General features: G+C 41.1%; 4 protein-coding genes across 5 annotated transcripts; 2 read left to right on the top strand and 2 right to left on the bottom strand.

Moving 5' to 3' along the window:
* Positions 1-150: 150 nt before the first annotated feature.
* Positions 151-773, top strand: LOC6602303 (biogenesis of lysosome-related organelles complex 1 subunit 2). The gene has a single exon (XM_002027326.2). The coding sequence runs from the start codon at positions 177-179 to the stop codon at positions 669-671; it is 495 nt and encodes a 164-aa protein (XP_002027362.1). The 5' UTR covers positions 151-176; the 3' UTR covers positions 672-773.
* On the bottom strand, positions 704-1,109 carry LOC6602302 (immediate early response 3-interacting protein 1). The gene is made up of 3 exons (XM_002027325.2): positions 1,008-1,109; positions 849-947; positions 704-784 (listed from the first exon to the last, which is right to left on the bottom strand). The coding sequence occupies exons 1-3, from the start codon at positions 1,093-1,095 to the stop codon at positions 729-731; spliced, it is 243 nt and encodes an 80-aa protein (XP_002027361.1). The 5' UTR covers positions 1,096-1,109; the 3' UTR covers positions 704-728.
* A 1,846-nt stretch (positions 1,110-2,955) lies between these two features.
* Positions 2,956-4,685, bottom strand: LOC6602301. The gene is made up of 5 exons (XM_026992682.1): positions 4,575-4,685; positions 3,526-4,519; positions 3,256-3,470; positions 3,084-3,199; positions 2,956-3,032 (listed from the first exon to the last, which is right to left on the bottom strand). The coding sequence occupies exons 1-5, from the start codon at positions 4,661-4,663 to the stop codon at positions 2,974-2,976; spliced, it is 1,473 nt and encodes a 490-aa protein (XP_026848483.1). The 5' UTR covers positions 4,664-4,685; the 3' UTR covers positions 2,956-2,973.
* A 1,086-nt stretch (positions 4,686-5,771) lies between these two features.
* LOC6602300 (ras-related protein Rab-8A) lies at positions 5,772-8,685 on the top strand. Of its 2 annotated transcripts, none has more exons than XM_002027323.2 (6): positions 5,772-5,831; positions 6,223-6,472; positions 7,397-7,457; positions 7,525-7,729; positions 7,869-8,009; positions 8,070-8,685. In XM_002027323.2, the coding sequence occupies exons 2-6, from the start codon at positions 6,349-6,351 to the stop codon at positions 8,160-8,162; spliced, it is 624 nt and encodes a 207-aa protein (XP_002027359.1). In that variant the 5' UTR covers positions 5,772-5,831; positions 6,223-6,348; the 3' UTR covers positions 8,163-8,685. The 2 variants fall into 2 exon arrangements, with proteins under 2 accessions (XP_002027359.1, XP_026848506.1); XM_026992705.1 differs by lacking the exon at positions 5,772-5,831 and adding an exon at positions 5,838-5,934.
* The last annotated feature ends 1,402 nt before the right edge of the window (positions 8,686-10,087 follow it).

Genomic DNA, 10,087 nt, shown 5'->3' with positions numbered 1-10,087 from the left:
TCATATTTATAGAATAGAACATAGTCAATTTCGTGATAACAAATGCGCTTTGTTGCGATGGCGTGCGAATGGCAACGGCAAGTGCCATTCACAGCAGCAAGCAAGCAAACAGCTGACCGCCGAAATTAATTGCATTGTTTTTCGAACATCGGAAAACTACTCCATCAAAAATCGAAATGGACACGGAGAAGCCTTCAACTAGTGCTGCTGCAGCTGCATCTGCTCAAGTAATGCAGGACCGGAATCCGCTCCTGGACTCGCCACTTCATGGGCCAACGCTCTCCAGCAGCTCCAGCTTCGAGGCACTGGCTCGCCACGACCCGAACCTCAGCCGACTGGCAACGCAAATGTTTCAGAAAACTGAGGAGTACATTACGCACGAGCTGAATGCTCCCCTGGAGGACTACAGGCTATTGGAAGAGATGAACAAGGCCACCATAGCCAAGTACAAGGACATGCGTCAAATTGCAGAGAACCTGAATGCATCTACCAGTGATCTGAGCCTCAAGTTCCAGCAGCTGGCCCCCCTAATGCAGCAGATCGATGAGATATCCGATACGGTGGATAAACTAGAGGCGGCTGCCTACAAACTAGACGCCTACAGCATAGCATTGGAAAACCGCGTCAAGTGTGTGCTCCAACGCAAGGCGGGTACTCATGTGACCCAATAACCAGTGCAGGCCACTCAAAAATGCTTTTAGTATACTTTTTACAATAGATTTATGTCATTAACCAAGCAATAGCTTAAATATAATCGCAATTATGTTAAGAAATATCAAGGGAACTGCAATAAGAGGTGGAAATGGTAATTTATCTGTTCATTTTGTGATATGGAAGATGCTACGTACTTTTGGCAACTGTGCGAATGGAACGAATGAGATTTAACACTTGGTCCTTGGCCGTGGGGGCTCCAAAATCTTGCTGGCCTGCTTGCCGGCCCCAGCCAACTGAAAATGTGCTCAAGATTAGCGTCGTGGCGCTTAAGACTGCAATCTAGGCGAACTTACACTTTGCCAGAAAGCGCTCCTCGTGCAGGATACAGACGGCATTGAGGCACAACAGTGAGGCCTCGATGAGCGTCCAGAGAGTAAACATTATTAAACTATTGAGAATTATTTACATCGAAAAAACGACCGAATAATTGTTGACGTCAGTTGTCAGAAATATACCGAAACATACCTTCTTACTTTAAAAATATACCGTAAATATACTGACGAATTCAAGTTCTATTTTACATATTCCTCGTTTTTTATCTTCCGTGGAATATTCTCAGCTATATAGAACATTCAGCCATGCCCACATAATTTTATCCGATTGTTGAATCAATTTTCTACTTGACTGGCTTGTTTTAAATACTTGCTTTTGTTGGAGTTAGTCTAAAAAAGGTTTTAGCGAAGAAGGTGAAATAAATAAAACGTAAGAGAAAAATCGTTACTATTGCTCAATTTCTTTATTCCGTTGAATGATGCTGCCTAACTAAAACCAATAGCTCTGCCCACATCATTTTAGGCCATTAATAAATACATTTGCTACCTGATTGACTACTTTTAAGTACTCTCTTTTATTGTATAGTGTATAAAACAAGGTTTAAGCAAAAATGTTCAACAAAAAACAGTGGTAACGTAAGTGAGTATGGAATGTCACGTCAACCGGAGTTTGGGCATAGGTATACCCTATTTGGCTAATAATATGAAGAAACCGTTTTAAAACGTAATTAGTTAAGAAATTATTTCAGATTGTTATGTTTTGGACATTATTAATTATTAATATTATGCCATTCTCATTTTCAAAATAACCCAATGAAAAAAAGCTTAACCCACTGGACCGCCCTCTATTTAAAAAGGTGAACAAATTGATGTCCTATCCCTCCTGTCCCTCTTCCAACTGAACTGCGCTATTATTCTTCCAGTTTCAATATTTTGCGTGAAGTGTATTGTAATGCCCACTGTTAGACAATGGCTTAATCGTTCTCTGTGCATGATCGGAAATCATATTCCCCCATTATGATATTTGGTTGAATATTACTGTCTAGCTAGGACCCTCAGCCGTGAAAAGGAAACGTTTTCCGATTGATAGGTAATCAGATATAGCATGTACCAGAATACTCATTTTACAAATATTATACTCAGTTTTTATTATTATATCATTGGTATTTTCGTGGACGTTGACATGCAATGACTGCATCTTTCAAGAGGCGATGCAATTACTGCACCGTCAAGTGGCCCGTGTGACACCAGCAGTAGGCTGTTACGCGAGCATGCAAGAAAGATAGCTGTTAGACTAATATTCGAGGAAGATTAGCACTAAAGTTTCTAAGAGAACTAGGCATACATTCAAAATAAAAATAGAGATACCACTACAATTACTAATTACTAGAAAGGTGTGTAAGGATGAGTAATTTAATAAGAGGAAGAGAATTAGTGATGGAAATGATATGGGAGAGGGAATTATAATCCGAGCATAAGACCCTAAATGGTTCATGCAAGGAATAATTCGATCTACAAAGTGGAAGGAACAACGGTATAACATTTCTAGTAAGTCTAATAGGAATCGTGAAGTTTATGCGGCTCAACAGATCATGGCAGTCTATGTCACCACTGATCAAGTTGTGCATAAAAATCACACCAAGCATTTTTCTACGGTTAACTAAGGATGGGAGGTTTACTAATAGCAGTCTACTAGAGTAAGATGTTGAGTCTCACACCTTCATCCCAGTTAAGGCCCCGCAGAGCAAAGAGTACAAAGTTTTTCTCTACTGATTCACCGTACACGCACCATACACTGGTCCCGTATTCTAAGATCGGACGAACAACCGAGGTATAGAGAGTCTTTGTTATATAGGGGTCGTCAAATTCCTTTTACCCCCCTCTTAATAAACCCAAGCACGCCCATATCCTTATTTACCATGGTAGAAATGTGAAGCTGCGAATGCGCTCCAAAGTCAAATTTAAATGCTAGTTTTTGTATCATAATCTATTTTTTTTCAACTATCGACGGAAGTACACCTAGGGCACAATTAGACCAATTATTGTCTGTAAAAGATAGATTAGTTAGTGGTTAAATTATTCTCCACATTCACATACCTTTCTCAAGCGTCCAAATACCCAAGTCAGTGAACGGACGGACTTTGGGGTAGTAAAGTTCGTCAAACTGTTCCATGGGATCCACATCGAATGGAGTCTCTGCCAGCGGAATCAAACTAGGGCATGGAATGTTGGTTATAAGACAGAATAATATGTGTGCCTATTCACTTACGCCTTGAGGATGGGGGCTGAGAATGAACTTAGGTACGAAAGTCGCTTCAAGAAGAACTCGTGGTCAAACAGCACAGCGCGTGGATTCTTTCGGCTGCTGCCAAACATCAGAGTGAGCGAAAGATCCACGCCAGAGTGAGCTATAAGAGTACGAATAGTTTTTGGAAGTATGTGGCGGTTGAGAGACGAGAAATCCACAGGCTTGAGCTTGTCATTCTACGGGAGAAAGACCCTTAGAAAATAATTTTAAAATAATTTCAGATAGCCATACCTTATCCTGCTCTTCTTTGAACATGCGCTTTATGCGAGATATCATTGCGAAGGTTTCAATCATCTTGAGGGCCCAATATCTGGCGCCCAAACGCCGCTCATCCGGCTCATGGACATTTTCAGTGAGTTGTACGAGAGCCACAAAGATGTTTTCGGTGAACCCGTGGACGGCGATTAGGCTAAAGAGTCTCTCAGTGACCGCTATAATCTGTTCCTCATTGTCTTCTATATTGAGGCCTACGCCCATGAAATATTTCATTCTTAATATTTCCGCAACATATAAATCTGGCAGGTTCTTAACAGTGGACGCTTGCTTGACCAATTCGTTTAGCTTATTTATCACCATGTCAAGAATTTCGGTGGGTGTCTTCAGCTTATTTTTTGATAAATAGGCCCGTATTTTATTGAACTCCTTCGGCTTTATTTTTTTGATAGCCTTGAGGCTGTGAGCGCTCTTGATCTGGCACTCCAAGGCTAGGTCGAAAGCGGATAGCTGATGAGCCATCTTCTGCCTGAATTTAATGTTTTCCTTGCTCTCCAGTTTTGCTGCTTCCAGATCGCAGAGGGTATCCTTAAGCGGCAGCCAGTAGTTCTGATGAAGCCATTGTAGGCAGATGTCGGCAGCAGTCCGCAACAGATCCACGGGTGGCATTTCCGTGCCATGCGAACACTTGTGCCGAATGTCGACCACGAATGATGGTAGACCCAACTCCTGAGCCTTGTCGTACATGCTGCTCCAGTTGTGGCCTTGTACGGTGGACGACATGAAATTGAAGAAGCGCATAATGGCGTGGGCATAGATTTTCTCCAGATTCAAGTCGCCCTTCTTGTCGTTAAGCTGCGCCCGCACAATCACGGCAGTGGCCAGAGCAGCCGCGGGGCAAAGACTGCCTCGTCGGAGTTTCCAAATACGGATCATGGACAGACCCATCCGACGCTGATTGCTCGTTGCATTCTTCCCAAATATAAGATGGCATGCGTGTTGAAATTCCTCTCTGAAATTAAGTCTTGATCAAAACAATTACAAGCAACAAACCAAGCCGAACGTACGTGCATTTCCATGGTGCAACAATGGTTCTTTGTTTTGCAGCTGCTGCTATAGGTGGTGGCGTAACGCCGGGTTTGTCATTTGAACTCATTTTTTATTATTTTTATATTTTCAGTCTTTTAAATAATGAAATTTTCAGAAAAATGCCGAACATGCCGTCTTACTTTAAAAATATACCGTAAATAGACTGACGATCTCAAGTTCTATTAAACATATTCCTCAATTTTGATATTCTGTCGAATATACCCTGCTATATAGAATATTTAGCCATGCCCACAGAATTTTAACCGATTAATGAATCAATTTTCTAGTTAACTGGCTTATTCTAAATACTTGCTTTTATTGGATTTCTATATAACGTTGAAAATTAAAATTAATGGATTGCTGAAATCGACAAAATATACCTTTATATACCGATATACCGTAAATATACCGTCAGTTCAATTTTGACCTAAAAAATGACGAATAGCCCTTTCCAAATTCTGACCCTCAGAAATATACCATATCTGAAGCCGATGAAAAACGAACATAACCCACTTAAGCCTCCCCTTATTTTAATTAGGTGAACACCCTGAGATAAACGGGGAAAAATAGTACTGGCTGTAAATTCTTCTTGTAGTTCCATCCTTCAAGATTCGTAATTTTCGTGGAGTGTATTTTAATACCCACTGGGCAACATGGGGTTAATTATTTTTTGTGTATGATCGGAAGTCAAATTCGTCGATTTTTATATTCGATTTAAAATAACTAGGCAGGACCCTCAGCCCTGATCACAAAAATGTCAAGGCATAAAACAGAAGATAGTGTGGAATGTCACGTCATTTCTGAAATGGTGTTGGCACTTGAACACTTGTTGCATGTCTACCGGTAGTATGGACATTTGTATACCCTATGTCGATAATTAATTATGACGGTACTGTTTTCCAAGCTGCTTTGAACCGTAATTAATAATGTCTTTTTTATAAGTTCACATGCTTGTGACATATTAATGCATAAGATATGTTTTCTGTTTATATATCGCGATCCCGATCCGATATAGTCCGTTAGCTTCCTCTAAGAATACCATTAACTGAAAAATCGAAATTCGAAGCACTGGCACAACAGCTGTTTGCCGATTACAACTCGATAGACAGGCAATCGATTGGCTTCGCCCGCTGTACAACACGCAAAGTTATCGTGCGGCTGTTACCCAACACTACAACGAACAAATCATATTTTTTGTACGGGCGTAATTAGAAAGCAGAAATTAAAGTTAACTTGTACGTCCTACCAACAACCAGACAGATCTAAATTGGGCGGTGCAGTGTATGCCCGCGCCATTTATCAAGTGGCATAACCGCGTATCAATTGCCAATCTAATAAGTAAACGTTTTGAACTACGTCGCCATTTTTGACACGGCTCCGAAATCATCGAAAACACAAACGCACACAAACACACACCCAGAGACCCAGACCAGAGCTGAAAAAAACCTATCTGATCCGAACCGAAACCGTGTTTTGCTTGCGTGTGTTTGTTTGTTGGTGTTTGTCTGGTGTGTGGTTACGTCTAGGAATTTTTTGTTAGCACGCATAGACAGCAGAGACATTATTAGCATTATTAGTGCACAATAAAGCGAAACTAAAACCACTGATTTTCAACCACCGCCACAGCAACAGCAACTGCGACGTGTACACCATCATCAGTATCAGCATCAGCATCTCAGCATCGCCATCGGCATCACCAGGAGGAGTAACAAATAGAAGCGCAACTGTGATTTTACTTTCATACGAATTAGAATGGCCAAGACGTACGACTATCTGTTCAAATTGCTGCTGATCGGAGACTCTGGAGTGGGCAAGACCTGCATATTGTTTCGATTCTCAGAGGATGCTTTCAACACAACCTTTATATCCACAATAGGTGAGAATGCCTGCCCTCTTTTAAGACACCACTATCGATCGTTCCACGACATTACAATACGCACACATCATCGGATCTGGTTGAATACTATATTTAATTAATTATGACGCCGCCGTCGGGCTTCGCCAGTACTCACACATATTGACTCCACTTACACTCACACTCACACTCATGTGTGGTTGGCTGAGCGCTCGACTCAAGCTCGAGACCGTGGGCTGTGACTCACATCGAGAGCTCTTCTTTTCTTGCTTGAGTATTTGTCATAATTATTATTGTTTTTATATAGTACCCAGATAGGTGCGGACTCTTGGGCTCTTGGGGAGGGGCAAACGGATTGCCAACAAAGGAATCTGTAAACGGAAGAAGAAAACCTGACCAATTTGTGTGCTATTTTGGAGCTTATCGCAGCCCCGAGATATGCTATACACCCGCATAACAATTGGGTGCCTAAGCCAAGACTCACCCAAAAGTCATTGCACTTTCCAAGCTCTTATCGCGAGCCGCCCCTTGATGATTTTCTGTGATACGTTGCCTTCCCTTCCCTTCCCCACCCGGATTTCCCTTGCATTGCTGTGCGGAATCGACTTGCGGGGCAGCCGCCAATTGTTTATTTTCGTATTTGGCACGTTTCCCTCGCGCCAATTTCCACTTTTGGTCTATTTACTTAACGACATTGTTTTATTCAATTGCGCGTTTTGTCCCGCTTGTTTCTGCGTTCCCCTCTTACTCTTACTCTTACTGTTCTCTTGTCTTTCTCTTTGGGTTTCGCGCTGCTTCTCTCTTTTGGCCAGTACGTCATCATCTCATAGGTGCTTTTGCTTTTTTGCCTTTCTGCAAACAGGTTCAGCTTCTGCTTGCCAAATTTTATTCCGATTTACTCATGTGATTCTCTCTCTCTTTCCTTCTCTTCTGTATCTCCCACAGGTATCGATTTTAAAATTAGAACAATTGAATTAGATAACAAGAAAATCAAACTTCAAATATGGTAAGTAATTTAACTAATGCTATATTTTTATCAGCATTAATATCGCTCTATATATCTATCTGTATAGGGACACTGCCGGCCAGGAGCGCTTCCGCACAATTACCACGGCCTACTACAGAGGTGCCATGGGCATTATGCTGGTGTATGACATCACCCAGGAAAAGTCGTTCGAGAACATCAAAAACTGGATCAGAAATATCGAAGAAAATGCCTCCGCCGACGTTGAGAAAATGCTGCTGGGCAACAAGTGCGAATTGCACGATAAGCGACAGGTACGAAAGAAAAAGAATGAGTTATTGGGCTATTGTTAGATTCGCTTAAGGGGACTTTATCAATGAGAGTGGGGTTGAATCATTAAGCAATGGAAACGATATTTCATTTATTGGCAATTTCTCTCTCACTGTCTCGAAGGTTTCCAAGGAGCGTGGCGAGCAATTGGCCATCGAGTATGGCATCAAGTTCATGGAGACCTCAGCGAAAGCCAGCATCAATGTGGAAGAAGCTTTCCTCACCCTAGCCAGTGATATCAAAGCGAAAACGGAAAAGCGAATGGTGAGTGCATCCAATATATCACAATGCTAATCCTCGCTCATACGCTTGTTATCCGTGCAGGAGGCGAACAACCCACCCAAGGGCGGACATCAGCTAAAAACGCTAGACAGTCGGACAAAGGACAGTTGGCTGTCCAGATGCAGTCTGCTTTGACGTGGCTGCAACATGTGGCTGATGGCACCGATACTGATGCGGCATGGTGGTAACAATTACGATTACACTGTATGTGGAGGAAGTAGTTTTCTTAGCTCCTGTTAGATCTGATCCCCACGAGACACCGAATCACTGAAACAACAAAACATCCCAAACAAAAGCCAGCTCCTGCTCTCCCCGAATATGCGCGATAATGGAATAGAAACATTGATTGCATTATGAAACAATTTATTAAATAAAGTATATGACGACGGTGTGTGCGCGAAATATACATAAATATAATGATACGTACATATATAGAGATATAAAAAACAAAAAAAAAACACAAAATCCAGCCGCCAAGAGAAGGTGGAAGAGCAGCCAATCCAATCCAACCCGCCCGCGTCCTTCTCTAAGAGGTTTTTGTTTAGTAGTATTTTAGTGTAACTATGATTTTCTGCAGGCAGCCCCATGTTTGCGCTGTTGTCGATTGTAAATTATTAATTGTAATGCAAATATATACATGTGTATGTGTGTAAATGTATGAATATAATTTAGGTTTCTTGTCCTTGTCTGCTCACCATTTTTTTTGTATTTTATAATTTATTAATTCTACCTATATACATATGTATACTTACAGACAATCCTTTGCCATTTTGTTAGAAATATGCAGCATGTTCAAACACGCACAAAACTCTATAAACTCCCCCGACACACTGATTTCTACCACCACTCGCTCATGTTCTCACTCTCAACTGCCACGCGATGATATCTGTATCTAATGTGGTGCGGGTGCTGCTCCTCTTAATTTTTGTCCTTTTGCTTCACACACATTTCATTCGAGTATTCATATTTACTGTGTTTATTTTGTTTCTGCCGCATGCCACACACGACTGTCAATAGCCCGTTATTTCTAATAAATAAAACATAGCCGAGCGGAGTATTTCCAGCAGATATGAAAATTAAGAAATTACTCGTACCGTACCGCTCGTCGTCTCGATCGATAGGTACAAACATACGAGGAGATGATGATGCAGCAGCAGAGCAGTGAAATAAATATTGTGAAATTAAATGATAACTAAATGCATATTCGATACTAATTAATTACTTGTAATATTAATTATTAAACGTATACAATTTTATAAAAATACAAAAAATAAATCATGTGCAAAAGTATACAAATATACATATGTATTCGTGTACGTAGCCTATTAGTGGATCATCAGATCATGGAAGAGGAGAAGCTTTGTCGTTCTGGCAAGAAATCTCCCGATTACCTTTGGGCGGGGGGCCGGCAGATGTATTTTAAAATTATGGCATACTTTCAGGCCGTATATAAACGTATGAAGTATCTTTTGGGGTTGATGGGCTTAGAAATGATAGCATACTTCCAGGATAATAAGGAGAATAAGGATAATTACCCTTAATAAGGAGTTCCCATTTTGGGCCGATGAGATAATCCATGGCACGCATTGATCGGCTCACAAATAACGAAGAAAACCAGAAATATATTACTGAAGGAAATATCCTTGATCCTCGATAAGGATTCCATCAAGGATTTTCTGCCAATCACAGGAAGCCGTCGCACGTCAGGATCGGCCTAAAAATAACGGAGAAAAGAAGAAAGCAAAGCTGGCTTGTTGTCATTTGTTGTTATTGTCAGTTTTTGTACAACAACAACAACAACCAATCCTCAATTTGCAGTCGCCCAAATGGCCGAAAACGAGAAAATTTCAGACCGAGGTACCGGGCGAACAGAAATCAGCGGAAGGCAACTTAAAAAAATCGATTTTTTTTGCATACTTTTGGGGCTGAACAAAAGCGAAGTTGCTTTCTGCTGATTTCTGTTCGCCTGGTACCCAAAATTAAAATTGGTCTTTTTCGGCCATTTGACGACGGATTTATTTGGAAAATTTGCTTTGGCTATATCTCGACTACTTATGGGC

The sequence above is a fragment of the Drosophila persimilis genome, unplaced genomic scaffold (assembly GCF_003286085.1).
Source record: "Drosophila persimilis strain 14011-0111.01,24,50 unplaced genomic scaffold, DperRS2 tig00000780-arrow-arrow-pilon, whole genome shotgun sequence".
Classification (NCBI taxonomy): Eukaryota; Metazoa; Arthropoda; class Insecta; order Diptera; family Drosophilidae; genus Drosophila; species Drosophila persimilis.
Note: the sequence above shows the minus strand (reverse complement) of the source record. Positions and strands in the feature narration are given on the sequence as shown.

Excerpts from the sequence above, each read along its gene's own strand:
- LOC6602303 (XM_002027326.2), top strand. The coding sequence starts at position 177 with ATGGACACGGAGAAGCCTTCAACTAGTGCTGCTGCAGCTGCATCTGCT.
- LOC6602302 (XM_002027325.2), bottom strand. The coding sequence starts at position 1,095 with ATGTTTACTCTCTGGACGCTCATCGAGGCCTCACTGTTGTGCCTCAAT. Across the intron at positions 948-1,007 it reads GGAGCGCTTTCTGGCAAAGT|TTGGCTGGGGCCGGCAAGCA; the intron begins GTAAGTTCGCCT and ends GCACATTTTCAG. Across the intron at positions 785-848 it reads CATTCGCACAGTTGCCAAAA|TTCCCTTGATATTTCTTAAC; the intron begins GTACGTAGCATC and ends CTCTTATTGCAG.
- LOC6602301 (XM_026992682.1), bottom strand. The coding sequence starts at position 4,663 with ATGAGTTCAAATGACAAACCCGGCGTTACGCCACCACCTATAGCAGCA. Across the intron at positions 3,200-3,255 it reads TCAGCCCCCATCCTCAAGGC|TTTGATTCCGCTGGCAGAGA; the intron begins GTAAGTGAATAG and ends TCCATGCCCTAG. Across the intron at positions 3,033-3,083 it reads TATTTGGACGCTTGAGAAAG|ACAATAATTGGTCTAATTGT; the intron begins GTATGTGAATGT and ends TATCTTTTACAG.
- LOC6602300 (XM_002027323.2), top strand. The coding sequence starts at position 6,349 with ATGGCCAAGACGTACGACTATCTGTTCAAATTGCTGCTGATCGGAGAC. Across the intron at positions 6,473-7,396 it reads AACCTTTATATCCACAATAG|GTATCGATTTTAAAATTAGA; the intron begins GTGAGAATGCCT and ends TATCTCCCACAG. Across the intron at positions 7,458-7,524 it reads AAAATCAAACTTCAAATATG|GGACACTGCCGGCCAGGAGC; the intron begins GTAAGTAATTTA and ends CTATCTGTATAG.